The following is a 15,686-nucleotide window of genomic DNA, read 5'->3' as shown; positions in this document are numbered from 1 at the left end:
TTTGCTTGATGAACTTCAACTTATCCTTTAGGACTCTTAACTATGAGCCGCCTTCTGAAACTGCCTATTAATTCCCCCAAGTTGTAAACTCCTGGATCAGGCATGAAGTCTTACCTTCCAATCATCAGTATACTGCCAGGACCAACACAAGAAGGCATTTACTATTTATTAAACAGTTCTACAGCCATGAATGGGGGGGCGTGGGGGTGGGGATCACATTTTAAAAGAATGTTTAATGATATGAGAAACTTTTATACATCAAATAAAAAATGGCTAAAGACAGCAATTTTAGCAAAGTTGCAAAAATACAAGATTAAAACTCAAAAATCAATTATTTTCCAACATATCACCAATAGTAGAATTTTAATTTAAAAACGCAATACCATTTACATTAGCACCACGCAAAAATGAAATATTTAAGGGTAATCTAACAAAGCATGTACAAGATCTATATAAGGAAAAACCATAAAAACTCTGCTGAGCAAAATCAAAGAACTAAATAAATGGAGAGATACTGAACTTCCCTGGTGGTCCAGTGGTTAAGAATCACATGCAAGTACAAGGAACATGGGTTCAATCTCTGGTCTGGGAAGATTCCACATGTCACTGAAAGCAAAAGCCTAAGTGCCACAATTACTGAGCCCAGGCTCTAGAGCCCACAAGCTGCAACTACTGAAGCTTGCACGCCCCACAGTGCATGCTCTGTAACAAGAGAGGCCACCACAAGTTCAGTTCAGTTCAGTCGCTCAGTCGTGTCCGACTCTTTGCAACCCCATGAACCGAGCATGCCAGGCCTCCCTGTCCATCACCAACTCCCGGAGTCCACCCAAACCCATGTCCATTGTGTCAGTGATGCCATCCAACCATCTCATCCTCTGTTGCCCTCCTCTTCTGCCTTCAATCTTTCCCAGCATCAGGGTCTTTTTCAATGAATCGGCTCTTTCCATCAGGTTCAAGTATTGAAGTTTCAGCATCAGTCCTTCCAATGAATATTCAGGGTTGATTTCCAAGATTAACCAATTTGATCTACTTGCTGTCTGAGGGACTCTCAAGAGTCTTCTCCACCATCACAGTTCAAAAGCATCAATTCTTTGCCACTCTGCCTTCTTTATGGTCCAGCTCTCACATCCATACACAACTACTGGAAAGACCTTGACTATACAGACTTTTGTCAGTAAAGTGTTGTCTTTACTTTTTAATACACTATCTAAATTTGTCATAGTTTTCCTGCCAAGAAGCAATCATCTTCTAATTTCATGGCTGCAATCACCATCTGCAGTTATTTTAGAGTACAAGAAGAGGAAATCTGTCATTGATTCCCCCTTTTTCCCTTCTATTTGCCATGAACTGATGGGACCAGATGCCACAATCTTAAGTCTTTTTTAATACTGAGTTTTAAGCTTTTTCACTCTCCTCTTTCACCCTCATCAAGAGGCTCTTAAGTTCTTCACTTTGTCATTAAAGTGGTATTATTTGCATATCTGAGGCTGTTAATATTTTCTCCTGGCAATCTTGATTCCAGCTTGTAACTCATCCAGCCCGGCATTATACAAGATGTGCTCTGCATATAAGTTAAATAAACAGTGTGACAACAAACAGCTTTGTCATACCACTTTTTCAATTTTGAACCAGTCAACTGTTCTATATAAGGTTCTAATTGTTGCTTCTTGATCTGCATACAGATTTCTCAGGCGACAAGTAAGATGGTCTGGTATTCCCAACTGTTTAAAAGTTTTCCATACTTTATGATCCACACAGTCAAAGGCTTTAGCAAAGTCAATGAAACAGAGGTAGATGTTTTTCTGGAATTCCCTTGCTTTCTCTATGAATCAGCAAATGTTGGCTGAATTGATGTTTTCGAACTGTGATGCTGGAGAAGATTCTTGAGAGTCCCATGGACAGCAAGATCAAACCAGTTAATATTGAAGGAAATCAACCCCGAATATTTATTGGAAGGATTGGCTAAAGCTCCAATACTCTGGCCACCTGATGCGAAGAGCTGACTCACTGGAAAAGACCCTGATGCTGGGAAAGACTAAAGGCAGGAAGAGAAGGGGACGACAGAGGATGAGATGGTTGGATGACATCACCAACTCAGTGGACATGAGTTTGAACAAACTCCGGGAGATGGTGAATGACAGGGAGGCCTGGCGTGCTGCAGTCCATGGGATCGCAAAGAGTCAGACACGACTGAGCGACTCAATAACAACAAGGTGGTGCTAGTGGCAGAGAACTGGCCTGCCAATGCAAGAAACATAAGAGATGCAGGTTCAATCCCTGGGTCGGGAAGACCCTCTGGAGGAAGGCATGGCAATCCACTCCAGTATTCTTGCCTGGAGAATCCCACGGACAGGAGAGCCTGGCAGGCTACAGTCCATAGGGTCGCAAAGAGTCAGACACAACTAAAGTGAATTAGCATGCATGCACACATGCAAAGAAAATGAACCTAGAAACAAGACTTTACACTCTTCAGAATAATTAACTTAAAATGAATCATAGGCTTACATGTAAAACACAAAGCGAAAATACTCCTAGAAGATAATACAGAAGAAAATCTAGATGACCTTGGGTATGGTGATGACTTTTTAGCTACAACACCAAGGAAAAACCCCATGAAAGAGATAACTGATAAGCCAGACTTCATTAAAATTTAAAACTTGTGCTTTGCAAAGACAATGTCAAGGTAATGAAAAGACAAGCCACACTAGGAGAAAATACCAGCAAAAGGGGCATCTGATAAAGGGCTATTATCCAAAATATACAAAGAAATCTTAAAACTCAACAATAAAACAATCCAGTTAAAAAGTGGGCCAAAGATCTTAAAAGACATATCACAAAAGATATAAAATAGCAAATAAGCACATGAAAGGATGCTCCACATCATATGTCATCAAAAATGAAGACAATCCAAAACAGACGATACCAAATGCCGGTGAGAATGTGGAGCAATAGGAATTTTCATTCATTCCTGGTGGGAATGCAAAATGGTACAGCCACTTTGGAAGACATTTTGGCACTTTCTTACAAAAATTGAACATATTTTTATCATAGGATAAACTCCTTTCAACAAGAGTTGAAAAAAACCTGCATAAAAATGTTTTACCGCACCTTTATTCATTATTGCCCAAACTTGAAAGCAACCAAGCACTCAGGTGAATAAACAAATAAACCGTGGTGCATTCAGACCACGGAATGTTACCCAACACTTAACAAAAAAAAAAGAAAGAAAGAAAAGAAAAAGAGCTGCCAAGCCATGAAAAGACATGGAGGAACCGTAAATGCGTATCACTAAATGAAAGAAGCCAATCTGAAAAGGCTACATACTATATGATTCCAACTATGTGACATCCTAGAAAACTAGAGAGGCAAAAGTATGGAGTAAAAAGATCAGTGGTTGCCAAGGGTTAGGGGAGGGGCAGAGATGAAAAGGCAGACCACAAAATTTTTTAAGGCAGAGAAAGTGTAGTATATAATGCCCTAATGATAGATACATGTCATTACATGTTTGTCCAAATGCACAAAATGTACAAGGCCAATAATGAATCCTAGTGTAAACTACGGACTCTGGGTGCTTACGTGTGTCAACGGTAACAAATGTACCATTCTGGTGAGGGATGCTGATAACAAGGGGAGGCAGGGGTACGTGGGAAATCTCCACCTAAACCTAATGCTGTAAACCTAAAACATCTCCCTCCACTTTGCTAAACCTAAAATGCTCTAAAAACAGTAAATTTTAATTTCACAAATGGCTACCAAACATGTTCAGCAACATTTCAATGTTATAAAAGAAAAAGACAAAAAAATAGTATGTGAGTTTGTGCTAAAGACTAGAATGCAAAGGGGCATGGGGAACTTTCGGGTGGGATCAAGGTAAGCTCCATCATATCGCAGTGTGGTTACAAGTTTGTTAAAAGTCATCTAAGTGTACACATTGAATTATTAACTGAAAATTACACAACTATAGAGAGTTTAAAAAGACCAGAAAAACACATGCCACAACATAAACATTATATCTAGATGTCAGAAGTAGCAGTAATTTTTATTTTCTTCTGACTTTTTTACTGTGTATTTCCAATTTTCTACAAAGAAAAAAAGAACTAGAGCCAATTAAGCTGGGACATGCCATCATTGCTGGCTAGACCTTTCCCACTTTCAGCAACATAAAAATGAGGAAATACATGACTATCTGATAAATAACCAATCTGGATATAGTTTGAGGGATCAGCAGTGGTATAAAAATTTACAGAAATCTCAACTAACATACAGACCAGAGGCCAGAAGGAGAAGCTCTCCCAGTACATTATGATAGCAACGACCAACAGTTACAAGAAGAACCTTCTTCTTGCCTGGCAAAAACTCAGCCAATAAAACTGTCAAAACTCAGCCAATGAAAAGTCACTACTGGGACTTCCCTGGTGATCCACTGGTTAAGAATTTGCACTTCCACTGTGGAGGGGTGTGGAGGGGAGGCCTCAGGGTGGACTCTAGTCAGGGAACTACAACCCCACGTTGAAAATGAAAGAAAAGTCACTAGACTTCAAACTGTCCTCCAATGGACTCTTGGTTTACCGTAGCCCTTTTATATTTACTTTTGGTTTGGCTGGGCCTCCCTGCTATGCACGGGCTTTCTCTAGTTGCAGCAAGCGGGGGCTACTCTTTGTTGTGGTGCATGAACTTCTCACTGGCGTGGCTTCCACTGACGGGGAGCACAGGCTCTAGAGTGGGGGCTCCAGAAGTCCTGCTGTAGGGGTTTAGCTGCATCCCAGCATGTGGGATCTTCCTGGACGAGGGATCAAACCCATGTTTCCTGCACTAGCAGGCGAATTCATATCCACTGTACTATCAGGGAAGTCCTACAACAGCCTTCTCAATTCCTCCCCCAACCTATAAAGTGTTCTCCTCTCCTGGGTGTGCAGGTTTTGCACATGGCTCACCATGATTGCAAACCGCAAACTGCAGCTGTTTGCTGATCCCAAGTAAATCCATTTTACCCGGAGAAATAATTGGCAGTCTATTTGTTTAAAGTCAACAGTTTGGTGGCCCAGACCGGGATCCAGAGAAGACCCGTGATGACTCCAAGGCTGATTAGCAAACAGGTGCAGGACCCACACTGAGTCCATTGGTGCCCAGTGCTTTTCTTCTTAAACCCTGGGGCTCAAGAGTAAGTCTTTCTCCTGGATCTGAGCTTACATCCTCTTTGGGTTTTGAAGCTCTCCAGGTTTTATTCAGGATCTGTTTCAGGAACTCATTCTTTCTGTTTAAGGCCTAGTTCTGTCTGTGAGTACTCATTTGGCACTCTGGCCTGACACTAAAAACAGGCTGTTTCAACTATAACTGCACTAGCCTCCAGCTAGAACAAGGACTGTTTTACCGGAAATGTGCCAGTTCAGCCTTTGGCCAGATTCCCTTTGAAATGGGCTGTTCTAGTGGAACTTCACTATTAAACCTTTGGGCTCGCTCCCACAGATTTAGGCTGTTTCACTACAGTTTTGCTGAGCAGCTTTTAGCTTGGCTCTTGTATGACTGGGCTGTTCCCTTAGAACTGGCTGGTATTAGACCTACAAGGTATTTGAGCTTTTTAGGCTTTTGAAACTTATTCTTTCACTGCAGAGGAAAAACTGAGAAATGGGATCCCAGTTACCTAAATTATTTTGAGGGTGCACTCTACCACTACAGGGACTCTGGCCGATTTTATGTTTAAAAACTAGTCCTGCATGCACATTTCCAGCTAAATGGACCAACCTACCCAAAAGCAATTTAGAACATCAACGGCCATTAGGAGGAACTTGTGAAATTCCCAAACTTGCCAACCATAGTTCTAAAATTCCCAAAACTGAAGGAAATGAGTATTTTGATTGCTATTCTGAGGTTTCCAAATGTTATCAAGAGCCTAAAATTGTCTCTTTGCAAAATAACATCTTAGCTGATGCAAACAAAGAAAGGTAAAAAAGCTTCAAAATCCTCTACCCCTCTTCCTCAGCCCTCATGCTGAGGACCGCCCTCTGCGCCATCTCTCTTCCCTTCCACACCACCTACACTTCCTCTTCACCCTCAGTTCCCCCATAATAACTCTCCAGTGGAATTTCCCTTTTTCACTAAAAGTCTCCTATCCTCTTTTCCTCTGAACATATCAGAACCCGCCTTTTAAAATTAAGCTTTCTGAGGACCCAGAGGATAAACTCTTGCTTTCTTATAAACCCTAAACTAAAGCTAAACTGCAAGCAATAGTCAAAGATTTTCCAAAAGTAAACAAAGATCCTCACAGGTTTGTATCGGAGTTTAGTATAATCATTCAAACTTATCAACCTGGTTTCTCCAACTTTTATCAGCTAGTTCATATGTGTGTCAGCGAAGTCAGGTCCACAGTATGAAAACTGCTGACGTGGAGGAATTCCCTGCCAGTGTGCTAGTTAGGAATGGATGCACTCACTGTCAGGGCTGGGGTTCAGTCCCTGGTCAGGAAACTAAAACTCCACAAGCCATGCAAGCATGGCAAGGGGGGAAAAAAAAAAGGCACACATGCTAATTGGGAAAATACTGAAAGGTCTCTAGAATTACAACCCGAGACTAGTCCACCAACTTATATGGTCAGGCTCAAGCAATCTCCAGGTGACTTCATCAGGCATTTTCACAGACTTTTGCAAAGACTGTTAATTTGAACAAAATTCAGACTTGCACAAAAGAAATCTGATTAATCTGTTCATAACTATTCCAACTTTAAATTGTTTTTTTTTTAAAAACTCTGTTTTTTCCTTCAGATGTTGATTCCACCTAGGTAGCTTTTAACTCTAAGTTCATTAATGGCTGAACCAGGACCTTTCTCTTCTAATAAAATGGATCAGGATAGGATGGAAAACTATGCCTATTCCAGATTTAGCTAATCTAGCAAACCAGCTCTCTCACACTCTAGATGAGTCACCTCAAAGAAAGCCTGCCAAAATTCTTAATATTGAAGTCCAGGAAATAAATTCAAGTCCAGACCCTAAATGAAACCAAAGCCCTCCTAGTTTTGCTACGATTTCAAACAGTCAGGACACTGGAAAGAGACTGTTACAAATTTAAGCACTTTCAGGTGCCATTAGCCCTATAACCAGCCTTTCCAACATTCTCCCAATTGTCAATGAAGGGATTCTGAGAAGCTACAGGGGTTCTTTCCAATTCTTCCTCTTAAAAGTTTGCAGAAACATCTGCCAGATTGAGGATGAGTCTCTTTCATTCTTAAAGGACATCAGAGCCTTACTCTCAGTGTTCAACACCACTACAAAAAGGAGCCTCTGCCTCAGAGTACTACAATAGTTCCAATAGTGGGGATCTCTAATGAACTTCAATAGATTCCTGTCTCTGAATCTATACCCTTTTGTTTAGGCCACTTGAGAAATACACACCCTTTCCCCCTTAGTTTCTCTGCCCAAACCCACTTATTAGGTTGATCCTTCTTTAGAAAAGTCTCATGCCAGAACTTCTTTCTCCCAAAGGGTAAGTAATTCTAGAGTTTTTATAGCAGTAAAGCAACCAACCAGGTGAATGGAATTATCTTCGACAACCTGTATTTGCCTCATCTCTCATGTTACTAGAGCTGATTCAGAAAACATAGATCATCTGTCCCTACTGAATCAGCTACCACTCTTCTTATCGGGAAAATCTATACCTGAAGTTGGCAAAATTCACAGTGCATCTCCCATCAAGGGAGATATTTACAAGTGGCGCTAGTGGTAAAGAACCTGCCTGCCATTTCGATCCCTGGTCGGGAAGATACTCTGGAGGAGGGCATGCCAACCCATTCTAGCATTCTTGCCTGAAGAATTCCCAGGACAGAGAAGCCTGGCAGGCTGCAGTCCACAGAGTCGCAAAGAGTCAGACATGACTGAAGCGACTTAGCAAGCTTGCAGGCACACACACACTCCCATCAAGATTCTAATAGATCCTTCAAATCCTGCCCCCAAATTAATTAATACCCTACAAGTAAAGCCCTTCAAGGCATAAAACCCGTAACAGATTACAAGGCTCAAGACTTTACAGTTCCTAGTATTAGTTATACTCCTTTAACATTCCCATTTTACTGGTGAGAAAACCGAAAGGCCAAAGGTAGAATTGCCCTAGGACCTCCAAGCAATAAACAACACTGCTATCTCTTGACACCTCGGCTGTTGTTCCTAACCCTCTACTAAAATCCATTCTCACTGGAAGTAAATTATTTACTGCAACTGATTTATCAGTGTATTCTTTAGCATTCCAGTCGATTGAAGCTACAAAATGCCTTTTTGCCCTAGAGAAGAAAAAACTCAACTGGACAGTAAAAACTCAAGGTTTTACTGAGCGTCCTCCTTATTTCTCATAAACCCTAGAGGCTGATCTGTATGATAAAAAGTTCCCCACAGGTTCTACTCTGTTGTAATATGTGAATGACTTGCTATTTTGCTCTCCCTCTCAAGCTGCCTCCTTGGAAGACAGTATCCACTTGCTAAAGGTTTTAGCCTTATAAGACATAAAACCACCAAGGAAAAATTGTAGTTTGCCCAAACCAAGGTTCACTATTTAGGGCATCTGGTATCAGAACAAGGGCTGTGTATAGATCCAGATAGTCTTCATAGTGTACTAAAGTGAAAGTGAAAGTGAAGTCACTCAGTCGTGTCCGACTCTTTGCGACCCCGTGGACTGTAGCTCACCAGGCTCCTCCGTCCATGGGATTCTCCAGGCAAGAATACTGGAATGGGTTGCCATTTCCTTCTCCAGGGGATCTTCCCGACCCAGGGATCGAACCCAGGTCTCCTGCATTAGAGGCAGATGCTTTAACCTCTGAGCCGCCAGGGAAGCCCCTGTGTACTAGGTTTCCCCAAACCCAAAATGAAAGTGAAAGTCACTCAATCGTGTCCAGCTCTTTGTGATGCCATGGATTTCTCCAGGCCAGAATACTGGTGTGGGTAGCCATTCCCCTCTCCAGGGGGTCTTTCCACCACAGGGATTGAACCCAGGTCTCCCACATTGCCAGTGGATTCTTTACCAGCTGAGCCACCCAGGGAAGCCCAAACCCAAACAAACCGTCAACTATGAGGCTTTCTTAGGCTAATCGGTTATCATTTTGGTAACATTCTAAATTTCTCTTACGGCCAATCCTCCATATGTTTTACTAAAGAACAGGAACCAATTTTATAGGAAGAACCGGAAAACATAGTCTTTGAGGCCTTAAACAAGTTTCATGAACCCACCTGCCCTTGGGCATTCTAATTATCAGATTTCCTTTTTGTGTATGAAAAGGAAGGAAATGCCCTTGCATACTCATCCAAAAACATGGGGACCACCAACAACCCGCAGGGAATTACAACCATTATTGCCACTGCTGTTTTGGTTAAGACCATCAAGAAAATAGTTGTGGGATCCTCATTTTAACACTCATGACGCAGAAATCCTCCTAAATTCAACATTTCCAAGTCAGCTGCCTCGAAGTCCTTTTGTTAAACACTCCTTACGTAACACTTATACAGTGTAATAAGCTGACCCTCCCGCTACTCTTCTCCCCTCTGTCAACCAAGTCCCTCACAACTGCTTAATGCTTAGGGATCATCTGATTCCTTGTGAATGATCTGCAGAAAATTCCTTTGGGTAACACTGACATTTTATGGTTCACTGATGTCTGGGAGAGTGACAATATTGGAACTCCTTTTGATAGTGTTGAGGTAGCACCTTTACTACTTCAACTCAACAAACTGAATCATATAATCTTACATGAGCTTGTACTTTAGCCAAGGGCAAAACTGTCAATATTTACACTGATAGTAGATATGCTTTCAGAGCAGCTCAAGATTTTGGAATGTTGTAGAAGCAATGTGGCTTCCTTACTTCAGCAGGAATAAAATTTTAAAAGATCCCTATGTTCAGGAGTGATTGGATGTATTACTTTTACCTGCCACATTAGCCATTATTAAGATTCTGCTAAACTTGACTCTCTGAAAGCTAAGGGAAATCACCCTGCTGACATTTCCACAAGAAATACTCCCCTTAAAGGAACCAACAGCAGCCAAAGCTCTTTCACGGTCCCAGTGGATATTCTTCTAAATCATAACTTAGAAAACTGGCTAGAAAAGCCCAACAAGTGGCTTCAGAAAATGAAAAACAAGATTGGAAATTCAATAATTGATGGCTTGATATTTTAATATCAAGAAAGCTTCTGGTTTGGACCAAATAACTACCCACTCTACTAAAGACTCTAAAATTCTCTCTCCTAAGCACTATACACACTTCAAAAGCATCGATTCTTCTGAACTTCTTTTGAACTGTTGTGTTGGAGAAGACTCCTGAGAGTCCCTTGGACTGCAAGGAGATCCAACTAGTCCATCCTAAAGGAAATCAGTCCTGAATATTCATTGGAAGGACTGATGCTGAAGCTGAAACTCCAATACTTTGGCCACCTGATGTGAAGAACTGACTCATTTGAAAAGACCCTGATGCTCGGAAAGATGGAAGGTGGGAGGAGAAGGGGACGGCATCACTGACTCAGTAGACATGAGTTTGAGTAAACTCTGGGAGTTGGTGATGGACAGGGAGGCCTGGCATGCTGCAGTCCATGGGGTCACAAAGAGTGGGACACGACTGAGCGACTGAACTGCTACTGCAAGCACTGTACATAATACCACTTGGTCTACTGACAAAATGATAGCATTCATGAATCAATGTTTACGAGGAAATATTAACAAGGCCACAAAAAAGTGCCTACCTCACTTGTCCCGCTTGTATAAAATACAACCCAGGGAACCTGAGAGTACTTCTCCCAGATATTCTAAACTGACTAGTGGACCATTTGAGGTCTGGCAAATGGACTTCACACAACTTCCTTCATCTTATGGATAAAAACATGTTTTTGTCATGGTCTGTAAATTTTCACGCTGGACTAAAGCCTTCCCCCTTACAAACAATCTACCACCTCTTCTGCAGCTAAAGCCTATTTGGAAAAGACTGTCCCAACCCAGAGAACTCCCCTCAAACTTCAAAATATTTGAGGAACCCATTTTACTCGCTAGGTACTTCAACAAGGCAGGCCAGTTCTACACCCTTCACTGCGCTGATTACCCTCATTGCCCCGGTTTAGTCAAACACACTAGTGGCTTTATTAAGACTCAACTGACAATTGCTAAAGGCTGTCCAAATATCTCAGCCAAAAGCATTGCCACTGGTGCTCCTAAATCTCACATTTAAGAATCACTATCTTAAACCTTAAACTTTTCAACACCTAAATCCTATCATGTCTAATTTTTCAACCCTTCTCATCCCATACTAAAGAAAATATTAATGAATTTGAGTATGCAGGTAAGGGAAAACCAGCAAAGTGGGGATTAAGAAAACACTCTGAAGCCAGCCTGCCATGGCTTGATTTCTAGCTCTGCCATTTATATATGCCCTTAGGCATCCACCAATCCATCTAACTTGCTGATGATGCATTTCAGAGTAAACTGCAGATATCATTATGTGTGTGCGCTCAGTCGTGTCCTACTCTTTGCGACCCCATGGACTGTAGCCGCCCGGGCTCCTCTGTCCATGGAATTTTCCAGGCACAAATATGGAGGGGGGAGCCATTTCGTACTTAATTTCCTGATCCAAGGACTGAATACGCAGCTTCCACGGTCTCCTGCTTGGCAGGAGGATTCTTCACCACCATGCCACTGAGGAAGTGCTAGACACCAGTATCAGTTCAGTCAGTTCAGTCGCTCAGTCATGTCCAACTCTTTGCGAGGCCATGAACTGCAGTATGCCATCATCCCTGTCCATCACCAACTCCCAGAGTTTACCCAAACTCATGTCCATTGAATCAGTGATGCCATCCAGCCATCTCATCCTCTGTCATCCTCTTTTCCTCCTACCCTCAATCTTTCCCAGCATCAGGGTCTTTCCCAATGAGTCAATTCTTCACATGAAGTGGCCAAAGTACTGGAGTTTCAGCTTCAATATTATTTCTTCTAATGAACACCCAGGACTGATCTCCTTTAGGATGGACTGGTTGGATCTCCTTGCAGTCCAAGGGACTCTCAAGAGTCTTCTCCAACACCACAGTTGGAAAGGATCAATTCTTCAGCACTCATCTCTCTTTACAGTCCAACTCTCACATCCATACATGACCACTGGAAAAGCATAGCCTTGACTAGACGGACTTTTGTTGGCAAAGTAATATCTCTGCTTTTGAATATACTATCTAGGTTGGTCATAACTTTTCTTCCAAAGAGTGAGCGTCTTTTCATTTCATGGCTACAGTCACCATCTGCAGTGATTTTGGAGTCCAGAAAAATAAAGTCAGCCACTGTTTCCACATCTATTTGCCATGAAGTGATGGGACCAGATGCCATGATCTTCGTTTTCTGAATGTTGAGCTTTAAGCCAACTTTTTCACTCTCCTCTTTCATCAAGAGGTTTTTTAGTCCCTCTTCACTTTCTGCCATAAGAGTGGTGTCATCTGTATATCTGAGGTTATTGATATTTCTCTGGGCAATCTTGATTCCAGCTTGTGCTTCTTCCAGCCCAGCGTTTCTCATGATGTACTCTGCATAGAAGTTAAATAAGCAGGGTGACAATATGCAGCCTTGACATACTCCTTGTCCTATTTGGAACCAGTCTGTTGTTCCATGTCCAGTACTAACTGTTGCTTCCTGACCTGCATATAGGTTTCTCAAGAGGCAAGTCAGGTGGTCTGGTATTCCCATCTCTTCCAGAATTTTCCAGTTTATTGTGATCTACACAGTCAAAGACTTTGGTATACTTTCCCCTAAATGTTTCTGAATCCTTATTACTTCTTAAATTAGTGCTTTCTGAGCCCTTTCCCAGGCCCTAAAAATAACACCCATTTGGCAGCTCTGCTGTGATGCTCTAACATCTTTTATATTCTAACACCTATTTCTGTTCTCCTAAGTAAAGTGGCAAATCCAGGCTAATGACACATCAGAAGGCCTATATTACCAGGCAATTTAACCCACTGCACTGTGCAACAATTAAGAATACAGTTTTTGAGGCAAATGCCTAAATATAAGTATGGACTGACATTTCTATCATGTGATCTTCAACAGTTTACATAACTTCCTTGGGCTTCCCTGGTGGCTCAGTGGTAAAGAATCCGCCTGTAATGCAGGAGATATGAGTTCAATCCCTGGGTCGGGAAAAAGCCCTTGGAGAAGGAAATGTCAACCCACTCCACTATTCTTCCCCGGGGAAAATCTCATGGACAGAGGAGCCTGACAGGCTTCAGACCATGGTGTCGGACAGGACTTAGCAAGGACAACATAATAGTGATTATTCATAAGACGGCTGGGGGGGTTAAATCAAATACCTAAAGTACTTAGAATAAAGTCTGACACAGTAAACACTCGGTGTTATCTGTAATGTTACTATCTATGATAATTACTATTAGACGACTCGCACATAACCTTCTATGAGACTAGAGCTGAGGAAGGTCCCGAGAGAGGGTCTAGCAAAAGATGAAGTTGGACAAAGGAGATTTTGACCAGAATCTAAGGATTCTGTTTGGCTTTGAGGCGGGCGTGGGAGGAGAATCATCAAACCTCTAGGATGCAAGAATGCAAATACAACAGGCAAGAACCAACAACGCACCTCCCCTGCTGTTTCTGCTTTCCGCCTTCCAACTCCATTAGAAGAAAGGTGAAGTTGCTCAGTCGTGTCCGACTCTTTGCGACCCCATGGACTGTAGTCCACCAGGCTCCTCTGTCCGTGGGATTCTCCAGGCAAGAATACTGGAGTGGGTTGCCGTTTCCTTCTCCAGAGGATCTTCCTAACCCAGGGATCGAACATGGGTCTCCCCCATTGCAGGCAGACAAGTTACCGTTATTTCCCTTCGTAACTCAAGTCGCTCCTTTTATTTTTGTAGCCCCGCTAAACAAAAAAAAAAATCTTCCATTACTTAGTTAATTCTAATTAATACCGCGCAGGAGAGTATAGCTGAATCCTGAAGAAAGACACCCAAGGGCCACAGGCGGTGAGCGGGAGGGCGGGAGCGAAGGCACCACCGCACGGAGTCGCCTCTCCCGGAGGCCTCCCCACCACAGACGCGCCCCAAGGCCCGCCCTCCGGCACCAGCGCCCCAAAGCCGGCAGCCAAGCGCCCCTCAGACTTGAGACCCCCATCGGCACTCCCAGACCGGCAGGAAGCGGCCGCAGCTACGCCGCAGCCTTCCTCCCCTCCCGCCTCCTTCGGAGGCTCGCTCTGGCGCCTCTCGCGTCTTTGTCCCACACAAGCCTACAGCCTCTCACAGCCTCACACGCCTCTCCCCTTCAGGGACGCACCGGCGAGAATCCGAAGAGAACGACGGCCCGGATACCAGGGCTACGCGAAGTAGAGAGCGACACCCCCAACACCAGAGCATCTGAAGGCGCCCGCCTCGGGGCAGCCAATCGCGGAGGAGGCCCTGGCGCGTGCGCAGTAGCTTCCTCCCGCAGTTCCGGGTCGGCCTCACCTCTAATTGGACGAGGTGACCGCCTCGTCTCTAATTGGACGACGAGTTCGCATAACTGCGCAAGCGCCTTTCTGTGTCTCCTCGAGCGCTCACTTCTAACTTGGCTTCGGGTTGCGGTTCATTTCGCAAGTTTGCTGCCAACACTCAGATATGGTGTAGATGCTGAGGCTAGAGACCACATCCTAGGACGCATAAGGCATATTTCTTAAATCAAGAGAACGTCTCCATGGACATGTTTGTGCAGTTTGATGGTCGTCTGAATAGCAGTATTTGCTGCGAAAAATAGTATACAAACATAATTTTTTTTTCTTTACTGTATATCTCTTAAGTTACCCTTATTTTAGAAATGAGGTACAAAAAAGATCTTCACGACCAAGATAATCACAATGGTGTGATCACTCACCTAGAGCCAGACATCCTGGAATTTGAAGTCAAGCGGGCCTTAGGAAGAATCACTAGGAACAAACCTAGTGGAGGCGATGAAATCCCAGTTCAGCTATTTCAAATCCTAAAAGATTATGCTGTGAAAGTGCTGCACTCAGTATGTCAGCAAATTTGGAAAACTCAGCAGTGGCCACAGGACTGGAAAAGGTCAGTTTTCATTCCAGTCCCAAAGAAAGGCAATGCCAAAGACTGCTCAAACTACCGCACAAATTGCACTCATCACACATGCTAGTAAAGTAATGCTCAAAATTCTCCAAGCCAGGCTTCAGCAATACTGAACCGTAAACTTCCAGATGTTCAACCTGGTTTTAGAAAAGACAGAAGAACCAGAGACAAAATTGCCAACATCCACTAGATCATCAAAAAGCAAGAGAGTTCAAGAAAAACATCTATTTCTTCTTTATTGACTATGCCAAAGCCTTTGACTGTGTGGATCACAATCAACTGTGGAAAATTCTGAAAGAGATGGGAATACCAGATCACTTGACGTGCCTCTTGAGAAACCTGTATGCAGGTCAGGAAGCAACAGTTACAACTGGACGTGGAACAATAGACTGGTTCTAAATAGGACAAGGAGTACATCAAGGCTGTATATTGTCACCCTGATTATTTAAGTTATACGCAGGGTACATCATGAGAAACACTGGGCTGGAAGAAGCACAAGCTGGAATCAAGATTGCTGGGAGAAATATCAATAACCTCAGATATACAGATGACACCACTCTTATGGCAGAAAGTGAAGAGAGACTAAAAAGACTCGATGAAAGTGAGAGAGGAGAGTGAAAAAGTTGGCTTA

The 15,686-nt window shown here is 42.9% G+C and overlaps 1 protein-coding gene across 1 annotated transcript in view; it reads right to left on the bottom strand.

The window, feature by feature from the left end:
• RAD54B (RAD54 homolog B) overlaps nucleotides 1–14,365 on the bottom strand; it is a 111,556-nt gene extending 97,191 nt beyond the window's left edge. Inside the window, exon 1 of the mRNA XM_040261064.1 lies at nucleotides 14,277–14,365. Within this exon, the coding sequence (XP_040116998.1) occupies nucleotides 14,277–14,356 (80 nt within the window). The 5' untranslated portion in view covers nucleotides 14,357–14,365. The remainder of the gene's footprint in view (nucleotides 1–14,276) is intronic.
• Between the last annotated feature and the right edge of the window lie 1,321 nt (nucleotides 14,366–15,686).

The sequence above is a fragment of the Oryx dammah genome, unplaced genomic scaffold (genome assembly GCF_014754425.2).
Source record: "Oryx dammah isolate SB20612 unplaced genomic scaffold, SCBI_Odam_1.1 HiC_scaffold_19, whole genome shotgun sequence".
Lineage (NCBI taxonomy): Eukaryota > Metazoa > Chordata > Mammalia > Artiodactyla > Bovidae > Oryx > Oryx dammah.
The sequence above is the reverse complement of the archived record's forward strand: the minus strand, read 5'-3'. Positions and strand labels throughout refer to the sequence as shown.